Raw genomic sequence first — 14,076 nt, forward strand, 5'->3', positions numbered from 1 at the left:
AAATACTGCATCTCACTGATGCAGCAAGTTGCTCATCTTCCATTCCAAGAGGGAAGTATTTTCCTGCGCTCTCTTGCCTTGCCACTCAATGATTTATATAGTGTATTTGGCAGCACTGAAGGGTCTGAAATTATGTTAATTAGGCATTTTGATTAAAGAACAGCTTTTTGTTAGAAAATAAACTTCCTTATCACAAAATACAAGGTCTAGAGCAAATCAAGAGAAGAGCTGGATTTCCTGCTGGTTCATATGTTCTGTGTCTGGGCTAATGTAAGATCACTTCAGTTGTTGTGATATATTTATTCTACAAAAATATATTCTTTTTATTGTTACCCACTAGCATCTGTTTGTTGAACATTTAAATATTCCCACACCCAGAGCTTATTATTTCAGACATTTATAATGCACCCACCCATTAGCGTTTTAATTTTGGCAGACATGAAAGCAAAACAGCCATTCCTTAAACAATTGCCAACAAAACTATTGTGATCCATTCATCTTTTCAAAAATCATCATTCAAATGGAAAAGTAGGCAGCAAATACACCACGATTGTTGATGAGAAGGGAAAACTGTTGATCATTTGCTTGTCTGATAGAAAATAATTGGTGTAGGCAAACAAAGGAGCTCCGACCTGCTTGTTGCTCCCAGGCTTTCCAGACAACTTCTGTGTTCCCAGGCTACTCACCCTCCAAATCTAAAAGACAGATAGAATAGAGGGGTATTTTCACTGTATCATAAACACTGCCAGAATTGGCTCTGGCAGCCTGAGAGAGGGAAAGCATTTCAGAGCAGAGTGTTTCCCACCATGAATGTCTGAGGCCCTCGCTGTCAACAGCACATAAATGAGAAGCAATCCTTCTGGTATGAGCTGGTCTGACCCTATGCTTTTCACTGGAGAGCAAGCTCAGAGCTAGGACTGAGTATGATTGCTGTGTGTTCCTTGGACAGTCCAGTTTTGAAGGCATTCTGCATTAACTGAGCCTAGCAGGAGATTTGGCTCCTCTATAAAGTTCTGATTCATGCTCCTTGCAAGCTGAAGTTGGGTTGGCTTAGTTCATCTCTGCTCAAAAAATGCATTGGCAGGATGCACAAGTCATGCGTGTTCCGGATCCTGGACAAGTGAGGGAGGAGCAGGGGAGTGACCCAGCCCTGGTTTTAAAGTTGTGATAAGTGTGCTGCCATTTTACCACATCCTGTTCTTGGGTAGCTTGGTACCATCCAGCCTCTGGCTCCAGCAATGCCATGGCTCCTGCAGTGGTTTGCTGTAGAGCTGAAACTAGCCATGGTGCATCCAAGGGCTGTGTGACTCTCCAGAGTTCTTTTCCTTGTTCCCATGTTGCTTGCAAAGAGGGTTTGTTGGTATTTGGTTGTGAGGGGAGTTTGGTTTCTGAGTTGCCCTATGGTGACCTCAGTGATAAGTGAAGGGATTGCATGGACAACCACATCAGTTGCTCTCCCTGGGTTTGGTGGTGGAACTGGAAACCCAAGTAGGGACAAAAAGAGATGAGACTTTCCCATGGTACAGAAGATATCGGGAGGAACTGCGGGAATCTCATTACCAGCCAACCCACCCCCAAACCCACTATTTTCCAGGTGATTGTATTGGAAAAGCAGTGCCAGTTCCTGGTGCTTTGGGAAGCTGGGTCTGAAATCCTACCAGATACCAGTCCTTTTGATCATCATATACCAGTTTCACTGTCTGCTAATGGCTTTAGTCTCATTAAGTGCCAGAGAATCTGTTCTCTGTGAAAGCAGCTTGAAGCATTTAGGACTCATTAGACTTCAAAGGAAAGAGGCCTGTACCACAAGCCAGAGGGGAGGAAATAGAGTGGGCAAGAGGATCCCATTAATGGAGAACACAAATAAACCCCAGACAGGAAGGAAAATCCTATAGGTCTGACTCAGAGCTGCAGTCCCAACGCTGGCTTCGAGGACCAGTTCGATGCCGGAGTTTCACAGAGAGAAACCCTCTGGCTTGGCTTCTGCCCCCACTAGACCCAGATGCCCTGCAACAAGGGTCCCACCAGAGTCACAGGGATGTCCACTTCTCTGGCAAGCGCTGGCATTTGCCACTGGACTTGTACACAGAGGACTTGCATACCAGCAGACTGTAAGGTATCAGGCACATGCTTGTGTAGCTCCTGCTCTTCCATCATCGCTACGTCGGTGAGAGAAGACGGGGATGCAGTTTGCTGGCAATTGTTTCCTCTGCTCTCCTTGAGCATGCTTGCTGCTTTAAATGTGCTTTATTGTGATAAGGTATTTAATCTGTGGGAGGGAATGTTGGGTTTTTTTTTTCAAGTACTGGGCTTTTGGCAAGAAGAACATGCACAGGGAATAGGTCCTGGCAGAGTGATTCAACAGAGTGTTCCTGGGTATTGTGCTGACCTGCTCTTCTCTTTCCATCTCTCCTGTTTAAGGGAAGATCCTGTTCCGCCGGAGTCACATTCGTGATGTTGCAGTTAAGCGCCTGATACCCATTGATGAGTACTGCAAGGTAAGAGGAGGTTTATAGCATCAACCAATGATGAAGCCACCTTGATCAGGCTCAGTCCTGGTTGACTGATAATATATAATGGTGTACCAGTGCTGGGAGGATGGGCTTTGTGTGGTGGGAGAGACTGTGGGTTTTGGGAATCAGCCAAACCAATGGAAGGGATGTCATGGCTGGAATAATAAGTACAAGGATAAAGGTGAATTAGTAAACGCATCTTGACAGCGCTGCAGTCAGCCTGCGGGTGAAAACCACTGCGGGCCAAGATAGCAAATGAGAGCAGAGTGATGGAGGTGTAGTGCAAGATGTGCTTGGATCTGTGTGCTCCATACTGCATAGGGGAAGCTGATGGTGCAAGTAACCACTTGGCTCCAGCCAGGCATGATCAGCCCCTTGTCTTCTGAATCACTAAAATGTGCCAGCTACATACAGATAGATGCACACAACTGTAAATTTAATTTTGGGAAGAACTCCCTAAGTGGTAAGATACTGCAGCTGTCTCTTTCAGAATGATGCCATTAATGGCATAAAATATAATGAATCCATTTGACTTAACAACTGAATGTAATGGCTGATGTTATATGACCCACTTAAGGAGCCTCTATCTCCTCCTTTTAATGCATTACCAAGTAATGACATGCACACTCTGCCTGGTCTTCCAGTTGCTGCTACTTAACCATAAAGCTACTGAGCTGAAGGTGGGTGTGAGACTGGTGGCTGCAGAGAAGTGGAATGAGCAAGGAGTCAGCAGGAGCAGGAGCAGAGACATGTCCCTGGAGGGCACAGTGGGCTGCAGAGGGCAGCCACAGGGTCCTGGGCACGCTCTTACTGCCGTGTTATTCATTGGAAATCGATGTTTGGAGGGTGATGGTGTAGAACAGAAATACAAAATACCTCCTCCAGCTTGGCCCTGCTGAGGGGTTGGGTGAATATGTTGTGAACAGGTTCCCACAGAAAGCTGTGTAAGAAAGTTTTTGCTTTCTTGCCATCTGCAAGAGAAGTAGTGTGTCTTCTTCTCTGGGAGAGACCTGGAAATAAGGTGGGCAAGATTTGGGGTACAAGTAGGAGCGAGGAGCAAGGCAGGGACCCACTGCTTTCACAAGGCGGTGCTCTTGCTGCTGAAGGGCTCTATTCCAGGTCCCACTGCACTGAAAAACGTGGCAATTTAAGGAAAGGTTCAAGAAGAGCAGTAGAAGAATCAGACCAATTGGTAAGAGCACCTAGCGCCAAATGAGACTTCAAACAACTAGAGGAATAAGGCGGAGTGGAGGTCTGAAATTTCTTCCCATTTCTCCGGTTTATTCTCTTCATGCTCTACATCTGCTAGTCTTTCCCTTAGTGTGAAAATGGCCTTCCTCCTGGCTAAGATTTTGAGAACATGTTAGTTGGAGGTTTGATGAAAGAGTTGCAATGCTGTGATGTCCTATCTCAACACGACTGGGTGGACCAATAAAAGAAGTGCTAGTAGGGAATAATCCTTCTGACTCTATAGACAGTGGATTTCAGTGCAATAAGGCTTGTCGGTCTTTGGTAAATGACCTTTCTCCTCAGGCTTGTGAACAGCAGGGCCTAAAGTTGCATTCTGAAGGCACTACCAGTTCACATCTTTGGGTGGCAGAGCCAGAGCTGGGACAGATGTCACACTATTTGTGTAGCTTATGGGATGCCTGGAACTGGGGAATGGTACCCACATGGGAATGGCATCCATGCAAAACTTGGTCTTTGAATAGTCCTTCCCTGGCCCTAAAAGCCATGGATTGAGTAGTTTTCTCTCTCCTGCCTCTCACATGATCTTGATCGCAGCTGGCCTGTGATTAGTGGTCTGACTGTCTGCTGTGCTGGCAGTGGATATGACTGTGTGCTGAATGGCTGGAAGGGCTTTTGGGGGCATGCAATTAGGTCAACATGGAGCCACATCTGATCTGTGTGGTAACCCCAGGGCTTTGCAGATGTGGCTTTGTCTCTGATATAGAAATGAGTGGTGGTTCAGTTTGCAGCCCTTGCCATGACAGGCTGGTATCTGCACTTTTGTCTCCTGTTGCTTCTCTCCCTGTCTCTTCCTGAGCTGCCATCCCCCAGTGGAACATTTTTGGGATGTGCTGGTCAAGGCTGACGCCACTAAGAGCCTGCAATGTGTAAACTGCCCAGCCTTTCCCAAGATTGATGGCTCCATATGCACAGCACGGCTAGGAAACTGAACCCTGTAATGGCAGGGAGGCTGGATGCTGGGATGGATGTCCCCATGGCTCTTACCTTGTGAAGGCACGCACATCCGAAAGGATGGAGCTGGCTAAGCAGGGCCTGGGCAATCTCTCCTTATTCTCCTTTAGTCTTCAGTTGCAGCAGGGATGGTATGGTGGGTGTTACTTGGGGCTGTCTGTGTGTTGCTCCACTTCAGTGTGTGTTTGCTGTAGCTCTTCCCAGCCTGGCTCCACACTTCTGTGTGCCAGGAACCACATGGGTGCTGAGCTTGGTGCCATGATCCAGTCTCCTGCGCTCTGAAGGCCTGTCTTCACTCAGCTCCTTGCACAGTCTTGATGCTTCCCATCACCAGTGTATCTGTTTCGTCCACAGGCTCTGATCCAGTTGCCTCCCTACATCTCCCAGTGCGAGGAGGTTCTCCAGTTCTTTGAGACAAGACCCGATGATTTGACGCCCCCCAAAGAGTAAGTTGATTGGGTGGCTGCCACTGCCAGGGTGGTGATGGAACACAAGCTGCCTCAAACTTGATGGTATCTGTAAGACTCTGATGTTCATCAGCGGTTCCCTCCATGAGTCACAGGTCTGGGATTTGGAGACTTTCTTGGGGAGGGAATGGGGCTGTGCAGCTCAAGGTGGACACCTCAATCTATTCAGCCAGCTCTTGGTATAGCCTTCTCCAGTGGGGAAGTGGAAACAATTACCTGGGACCCTGTGAAGAGCTGGTCTCCTCCTGTGCCACTTTCTGTTTGTAATGCCTGTTTCAGAAACATGATTAGTCTGAGAAGCCTCATTTCACATGGCTGCTAATGACCTCTGCCTCATTTGAAAGGCCCTTGCCCTTAACCATGTCCATGAGCCCCATCTATAATAACACTCCGGAGTCTTTCCATGCAAAGCAAGGAACATTTGCAAGGAATCTCGCGTGCCTTACGCAACTCTGTGTGGTTATAAGTCTTGTGACTATGAGCTACTTTGGCCAGGAGCCACCCATCTCTTACTAATCACAAGCAGCATAAATCTGATCAGCCGCCTCCATCTCCTGCTATGTGCTCTCTCTTTTTATGCTGCATGTGACATGATGCGCAGCTCTACCAAAGGTTGAGCAATGGAGGAGGCTTGATTAATTGTGAGAGGAAAGGCAGTAAATTGATTTGACATCATTCTGTATTAGAAGGGTGTGGAGGTAGATAAAGGGATTTTGTTTTTCTCCTCTGAGCAGCAACACTGAGCCTTTCTCCAGCTAAGTATTACGATTGTGTGGACTACATCTCCTCCCTGGGTTTTCATTTATTTTCCATTCCCTCTCTTAATTCCCCCTTTCCCCATTCCGGCTTTCCCCCTTTGGCTTCTGTTTCTATTTGCTTGACCTGTCATCATTCCTGCTGCAGCTCCTGATCACTTGATGAGATTGGTCTGAGGGCCTTGGAGCCCATTAACTGATTGCTTTCTGTCCCCTGGCGCTGTCATCTGTCCTGCTATTGCTCACCACTTAACCTGCCACCCAGTCAGTCATCCCTTAGCAAAGGCAGCAGCTCTAGGACAAGCAAGAGACACAAGTTAAAGATGAGCTTGCAAGGACATCGGGTAGGTGTTTATCATGGTGTTAACAGTCCCTGGGGCTTTTTTGGGGTGTTGGAGGCTGTCTGTGCATGAGTCTTTGAGCCCTGTGCAATGGGAGGGTGAGCTGCTTTGCAAAAGGAGTCAGCTATTGAACCTGCCGGTAGCTGGGGCACCTTCATACATGGTGGGTTGAAGGGCAGCTCCAGCCTGGCATGCACTTTCCTCACCTATATTTTGTCTTGTAGACTGAGCCAGAAATCAGATGGGGTGGGGACTGTGGCCAGAACAAGGAGCAGATTCAGATGTGGAGACCTTTGCATGCAGAGTGTCAGGCCCAGAGTGGTGCAGCTCTGGGCTCTGCTGTGTTCGAAGCTGTAGCTCCTGGATGTCTGACCAAGCAGTGATCAGTGCCACGGCCCTTGTTGTCTGCCTGGTTTGGGTCTGACAGACAAGGGGAGCAGAGGTACCAGCCCAGACTCCAACCCCAAGGATGTGCTTGCCTTGTGGCGTCTGTCTTCAGGTACATCCCACAGTGTCCTTTGAGCAGCTCCGAGATGCAAAATTGCCCTCACTGCAAACTTGCTGTGTGTCTGTGAGTGTTTGAGCAGTGCAGTGCTGGATGGGAGAGTGGATGATGCATCACTGGATCCAGTGGTGTTCATATTCCCTCCTGTTGCTTGCTCCTCTCCAGGGAGGAGAGGCAAGCTCACAGCGTGTAGAATGACTTAGCGGGTGACTCCTGTCCTTTTGCCTCCAGCAGGAAAATGCTATAGCATCTCAAGGACATCTCTGTTGCATTTCCTATCCCAGCCTGAATGCCAAAGGGGTATTTATTAGCTACAATTCAAAATGCTAATTAATAAAAGTCCTTGACTCTCTCCTCTGGCAAGATTGGTGGGAGCCCTTTCCCGAGCTCCGAGCGCTGGCTCGCCGCCACCTTACCAATAATGAGATGAGAGCTGTGATAGACGGCTGGGCTGGATGCGACGCGATGGCGTGTCTGGGGTTTGGCCGGATATCATCATTCATCCGGCAGATAAATACTTTTCTCCGGGAATTTGAAAGGCAGCCAGGCCATGAGCGGAGTGAAAAAGGAAAGGCAGCGTTTCATGCTGGATGGCTGAAAGGCGGGAATGAGGGAGGGAAAAAGGACTGGTCAGCATGCTCGGTGCCAAGCCAGGCAGCCGCTCTCATGGCATCACGGCTGGGAGCCTTCCTACTCCCCATCCCTCACCTCGGCTTTCCTGTCTGACACCTCGAGTCGCAGCACACCCATGGGAATTGCAGCTGGTGCCACTGAAGGGAACATCCTTTAGTGCTGTTGGAGGCACCCTCTGCTTGTTTTTGTCTGGGGTGCAGGTAGAGGACCCATCCAACTCATATCACCCCAGGATGTCAAACCACATTCAGGGCTTGCAGTTGACTGTAGTCTGTGGAGCTCTGGTTTAACTGCAAAGGGTGAATTTAGTCCTTGGATCTGGCAGTGTTTGGGAATGGAAAGAGAAGGCCGGACAGCCCACGCATCTGTGTTCAGGCCCCTGTCATGTCTGCTTTCTCCAGCTCTGGAGCTCTTTCTGAGCTGAGCCAGGGCTCTCCTGCTTTCCTACAGTGCAGCTCCTTTCAGTGTCCCTTTCCTGGTGTTTGGAGCACCAACAAAGCCAAGTCACTTCAAACAGGAGAGCAGATTGAGGTTGTGATGTTTCCACTGGCAGTGATGATCAGTGGCTTTTGTGACATGGATCCCTGTCCAGCAAACTCTGGACTGGGATGAGTCAACTGCTTCCACCTTGGAGGGCTGCCAGGTGATGGATCAAAGAGGGGCTGAAATCTAGAGGCATTGGCTAAATTTGGGAAGAAGTGACTTCACAGAGCAGTGGTGGGGGGCAGAAGCAGAAGAGAAATGCTCCGGAAAGTTAGCATCTGAGGGGATGTGGGATTTTTCTCTTTGGTGTTGGATGAAAGCCCTATGGAAACAGTAGTTTCAAAGAAGAGAAATCATCGAATTCCTCCTCCCCGCATATCTCAGCAGGTCTGACCAGCAGCAGGACGCTTGGCTGTTGAGGTGGGAAGTTGCTGTGTGCAGCACCCCCTTACCTCCCATCCACCCTTTTTCAATTTAAAGTCTTTTTTAGCCACAGCAGAGAGTTTCTGGAATGAGGCAGGGGAAGTCTGAATGGCTGGGCACACAGCCACTGCTGAGTCAAGGCATTCAGCTGCTGACTGTCCTCGCCAGCTGAATTTCAGCTCTGTGACATGCAGGAGCCCAGGTTAACTCCACAGTGTTCCTAGGTCAGTATTTAATAGTTGTCCATGGTGTACAAGTGGGGTGTGCTGGGGATGGAGCCCTCATCGGGCTGCTCCACAGAGGCTGCAGAGCTGCTCTCCTCTGTACAGGAGGCACCCTGGCCATGAGAAGCCTTTTTCATTAAAAGATCTTTCATTGTGTTTTAGGTAGCTGAGCATCCCATCGTACGTAAGACACGTAAAGTTGTGCTTTTGAACATTTTAGCTTAACCTGATTTTTGTTTTCTTCCCCAGTGGGGGCACAGGCACCTATAAAGCAAATTTACTATCTCTTAATTTCTTAAAGATGTCCTTGAGCACCCCTCCTCACTCTGTCTGGAGGCTGTGGATTCACAGTTTGAAAGCTGCCAGCTTCAGGAGTCACTGATGTCTTTAAGAGGCAGAATTTCCTCTTCTCTCAAATATCTTCATTGTTATGTGCTGGTCTTGTCTGAGTCCAACAGGTCTCCTGCAGAGGGAAGCCAGGGCTGAAAGGCTGATGTGGATTCCCTGTCTTCTCAGACAGCACACCAAGGCTTAGCACAGGGTTAGGGTGGGCAGCAGTCCTGGCACCGGGACTCTCTGAAGGCTTGTTAAGGAGCCTTTCTATGTGTGGGTACCCTCGGAGCTCACACCCTCATCTTGCCTTCCTGCTATTTTTCCCAAACAGGGCTTGGCTAAAGGGAAAGGATTTGGGGATGTTTTAAGGGCAGTTCACCTCTGCTGCTATGGATGTTTGCTGGGCAGAGGACCAACTGCAGAGGGAGTAACCCAGCTCAACCCTGCCTCATGCCCTGCCCTGGGAAGCATCACTGGAGGGAGAAGGAGAATGGGCAGGACCCAGGACCCTGACTCATTCCTGCTGTTAGCAAAGGGCTGTTAGTGCTGGGGGCTGCCTGTGGAAGGCACATGGTAAGGAGCTGGGACCTGACCACATGAGGAAAGTATGCTGCTAATGAGGCTGAGCCTGCAGCGACTCCAGCAGCCTGTCCTTATTCTATTAATCCCAAATCCTGGTGATGTGCAGTTAGGTGGGGGTGGCACAGGCAGGCAGGGTAATGAATTGCTTCCTGCATGCAGGATGACAGGGTCTCCAGGCAGGCACCAGCCACAGTAAATCATAGAAGGGAGAAATGGGCTAAAACGAGACTCAGACTTGATGTGATCTGACTGTGCCAGCTTGTCTGCCACGGGGGCTGACTGAAAGGTCCTGCTTAGGGCTGCAGTTTGGTTCAAAGCGCCAACAGAGGATGCTAGACAGATGCGTATTTCCATCATTAAAACAGATCTAATCTGCTTCTTTCCCTTGTTTCCATAGATTGGAAGCGCAAACTTGTAGCAAGTATCTTCCAACAGCGAGTCTCTTCCCTTCCTGCTTCCCTGTAGCTTTTTGTGTGGTTACCTTTCCTTGTCATTGAGCAAAAGTTTTCCCTGTCATCCTTGTGTGGTATTTGTTTGGGGGATAATAGTGGCATGAACCCCTGGGCCAGGTGACGGGGGATTTAATGGAAGAAGGGTGGGCTCAGATCCCTGATCCAAGATGGAATGGCTGCCCCATCTAGGAAGCCATTTCAGGAGCTTTTGCTGGTAAGCTAGAGATCTCTGAGTTGATGGATGTTGGTTTGAGTAAGGATGCTTGCTGGCTTGTGGCTTTTGAGCCATGTCCTGCTATCCAGGCAAATTACAGCTGGTATAATGAATTGTTTGTTTTGCAGCTCTCCTGATGCCTACTGCGGATTCACCAGGTTAGCAAAGTTTATGCAGGCTATGTCTTAGCCCCAAAATAGTGTTCTCCTTCGCTCTCTGCTGAGATGGAATGACAGCAGATGGAAATATCAGAGGGGCTGAATCCAATCTGCAAAAATACTCTTTGTGCCAGTGCAGGCCACTTGCATAGGCAGAGTAACTGATTTTCTGTGCTAGCAGGGCAGCTTTCTGAGCCTGAAGATGCAGCTTGGCCAACTGTCCAGTGGTTAAGCACAGTAGTAGCACTGGCACTGCAGCATGGGGGACAGGAGCTCTATTCAGTGCTCGGTGGAGCATTTGCTAAACATCATTTTTCCCAAACAAGAGCTGTGTTGTACCCCATTTCTCAATCTCTCACCTCCATAACCTTTGCTAATGTCTCCAAGCTTGCTGTATACTTACGAAATGACCAACCTCCTGATAACTATTTTGATGACATTACTGCAATACAGAAGGATGGCTTTTTACAGGAGCTAGATTTTTTCAGGAGATGTTCCCTTGCAATGCTGTCTTCATATCTATTTCATCTTGCATGTTGATGGTGGCTCCCGTCTGGTTGGCTTTGCAGCAAGAGGAATTACCTTCCTTGTGTTGGTGCTCCGCTGCCCCTCTCCAGCTCTGTGAGCACCTGTGGGGCAGCAGGGATGGTGCAGAGGTCCCCAGGCTGTCAGGACACCTTCCTTCCATGAGTCCCACTGCAAGATGGGTTCCTCTGCATGGCAAACTCAGAACCACCTCCCTGCAGCACACAGAGGTGTGCCTGGCCTAGCAGCCACCAAGTGTGAGTGCCTTAGGAAAGCAAGCAAGCTTGTAATACCTCTTCTTCAGGCACTGTTGTAGTCTTTAGGGTTCTCCTGGTTTTATAAATAGCAGTCTTTAACTAACTTTTCTTGCCTGAATTATGACCCTGTAAGTCCATGAACACTGTCAGTGCCCACAGCATCCTGCAGTAAGGAGTTTTAACAGCTTGCCTACATATCATTGAAGAACAGTCCGTGTGTCACGCTTTGTGACTGTGCTGTGACTGCCTGGTTCATTTGCACAGCCTGGCTGTTGGGGGAGTAAGAGCTAAATGAGTTTCACAGTGGAAGGCAGTGGCCTTTCCTTCTCCTCTTCTTTGGAACCACGAGTTTCCAGGCAGCTCTGCATGCGAGCTCTGCAGCATGCCTTTCTTTGGTCCACCGGGAATGGAGGAGGAGGAGATGCTGATGGGGGTTTATTGCTGTTTCCTGTCTTGTCTGAGCCTCTTGTCCCCTCTGAGGTGGTGGGCTGGGGCTTCTGGTCTTCAGACCTGCAGCTCTTTGTACTTGTGCCAGGAACAACCCAGCAGCAAAGTGAAATTGCAGCTCTTTCCTTGCCCCCTCACTCAGACAGAGCAGCCGGGGGAAGGAAACAGGGGGATCAATTGCAGTAATAGGTTTAGCAGATGGCAGGGGAAAAACCAAGTTATTTCCATCAGTGCCCTCCTGTCAACACGAGAGTGCCATGCCCACCACAGTGCTCATCTGGCCTTGCTTCACCTCCCTGCCCTGCTATATTGTTGCACTGGGGCAAGTTTAATGCAGCTTAATGATAAACTGTGGTTTAGCTCTGCAATGTGGTCTCTGTTTAGAAATGTCTTTGGGATGCTCTGTCCAGTAGCTTCCTCCAGTGTCTCTGTACCCGGGACCTGGTATTTAGGTCTTTGCACAGGCTGTGGTCTCTGACCTCAACAGATAGTCTCCAGTTTCTAGATAACAATGTCCTATTTGTTTCTAGTCCATCCTTGTTGCATTTCATTTAATTTTATTGATAGCTCCATGGATGTGTACCAGAGGTTTAAAGTGCAAAGGGAAGTGGAGACCAGGAGGATAAGGCACTGTAAACAGAATGCATTGCCAGGATGGGTGGGCAGGCTTTGGAGGCAGCCAAGTCCCCACATCACCCCATTGCTCTGGGGGAATAAAATGTCTGCAGTAATTATGGTCTGAAAATGCAGATAAGCTTGAAGGAGAGCAAAGCATAGCCCAGCTTTGGCTGGCTTTCTGGCTGAGGGTGGACGGGTTTCTTTGGTTAGCCTGAAAACAAAGGGGAGGGGAGGAAAGACTGTTTAGCCAGTAAACAGATGAAGAGGCTCCTGGGGTCTACCTGGTTGGTCCAGCTGCCTTTCCAAGCAGCAGCCAGGCAGCTCAGAGCCTCAGGAGGGTCCCCTTCCCACCAGGTGAATGTTTTCCTCCTTGGAAGCTCTAGTGCCCGCTCTGTGCTTTTCACTGTTCCTGGAAGTAACAAGGATAAGTGCATGTCTCCTTGTACCAGAATATTTCATTTTGGCCAGATGGTCTTGATCTGTCATGCATGTGAGTCTGAAGAGCAGGGAGAGCAGTCTCCTCTGTAAGGGAACAGGGAGCAGCCACCATCACACACACTACAGCAGCATTTCAAGGCCACAGTGGTGAATTACATGAAAGTGTTGAGAGCCCTTTTGTAGCAACATGGACCGCTGTGGTCGGGCTGCGGACAGGGCTGGTGCACTTGTTTGGGTTTCAGGCCATCTGCGTGTCCTGGTTTGTTCCCCATGATTTTCTGAGGCTTTTCTGGGCCCATATCTTCCTTGATTTGGTGTTTGTTCTTTAATTGTGAAAGAACCCAGATGTCATCGTGCCTGAAGAGTTGTGCTTGTGCCTGGGTTTGAGGCTGTTCAGCGACCGTGTTTCTTGGCAGCATTCAAATAAGAGAAGGGACCCACAACCTGTGGTTTCTAACCCATCTCATAAGTGGTGGGGCCAGTGCTGGCCATAGCAAGAGGGCTTGTGCTGAAGCTACCTCATTGCCTCCTCATAGCCACCAATATCTCCTGTTTGCTGTGTCCTTAAGGTACTCGAGCGCACAGCCATGGTACTCATCCCTTCTACCACACTTGTCTACATGACTTGTCCTGTTTTGGGGTATAAATGTTTGCCCCTTCCCCAACTGCTCCTCACTCTTGTCCCTGAGAGCTCAGGACGTGGAGGAGCTTCAGTGTTTCCCTTTTTGTCTGTTTTCTGACGGATGCCCACTTCTGTGGGAGCTGTGGTCTGCACTGCGAGCAGCTTTGGGGGTTTGGGCTTCCTCAGCTCCTGACTCTGTTGCCAGACAGTCCCAATCCACCCACCTTCACTCAGTGACATGGTGGGATTTGTGGCTGTCAGACCAAGGCTGAGGAGGCTCATGCCATCTGTGCCTTCCAGGGGGGGTTTGTACTTGGCCAACAACCCAGCTGCCCCATCGCGTTGCTGACGCTCTTCCTTCTCTTTTTCAGGGAGCCCATTGGAAAGAAGAGATCTGGTAAGCAATCCTTTCCTCTCCGCTGGTTCCACCAACTCCTCCTCCCACCCATACCCATGGTCTCCTGGAGCAGGGCAAGGGCCTGGCCCCATGGCAAGCCAACCCCCTGCTGTTCTCTCCATGGGACTCCCCAGCATGGTGTGCCTCCTCCACCCACCCGGGAGTTCACTGCAGTCTCCAAGTCCTGGTCCCATGTCCCCTGTGCATCCCGTGGCGCTCCCAAAAGTGGGATGGACGCCCGCAGCTCTCTGTGCTGCACTGGCCCCCTGTTCACTCATTAACCAAGTTGTTGCCACCGTTGCTGCCACCCCCAGTTCATTTCGCTCCCCACCTCATGCCTTGTCTCCCGTCCTTTTGTTCCCCCATCAGGGTTTATCCAGAGAACGGCCTCTTTCCTGCAGAGAGGTAGTAACAGCCGCTCGCTGCCCGGCCCTTGCTCTTGCTTTGCCTTTCACCAGCGGGACATCTGCTCGGGCTGGGTGGGCAA

The 14,076-nt window shown here is 49.5% G+C and overlaps 1 protein-coding gene across 4 annotated transcripts in view; it reads left to right on the forward strand.

Moving 5' to 3' along the window:
• SH3PXD2B (SH3 and PX domains 2B) overlaps positions 1-14,076 on the forward strand; it is a 73,810-nt gene that overhangs the window by 42,141 nt on the left and 17,593 nt on the right. For 2 of the 4 annotated variants that reach the window (XM_061456659.1, XM_061456662.1), the window contains exons 4-7: positions 2,422-2,498; positions 5,070-5,161; positions 13,564-13,589; positions 13,959-13,994. In XM_061456659.1, coding sequence (XP_061312643.1) covers positions 2,422-2,498; positions 5,070-5,161; positions 13,564-13,589; positions 13,959-13,994 — 231 coding nt within the window. The remainder of the gene's footprint in view (positions 1-2,421; positions 2,499-5,069; positions 5,162-13,563; positions 13,590-13,958; positions 13,995-14,076) is intronic. The other 2 variants (XM_061456661.1, XM_061456663.1) reach the window with 1 other exon arrangement.

The sequence above is a fragment of the Pezoporus flaviventris genome, unplaced genomic scaffold (assembly GCF_033815535.1).
Source record: "Pezoporus flaviventris isolate CSIRO_AGI_PZ_B2104156 unplaced genomic scaffold, CSIRO_AGI_Pfla_v1 ptg000023l, whole genome shotgun sequence".
NCBI classification, from domain to species: Eukaryota; Metazoa; Chordata; class Aves; order Psittaciformes; family Psittacidae; genus Pezoporus; species Pezoporus flaviventris.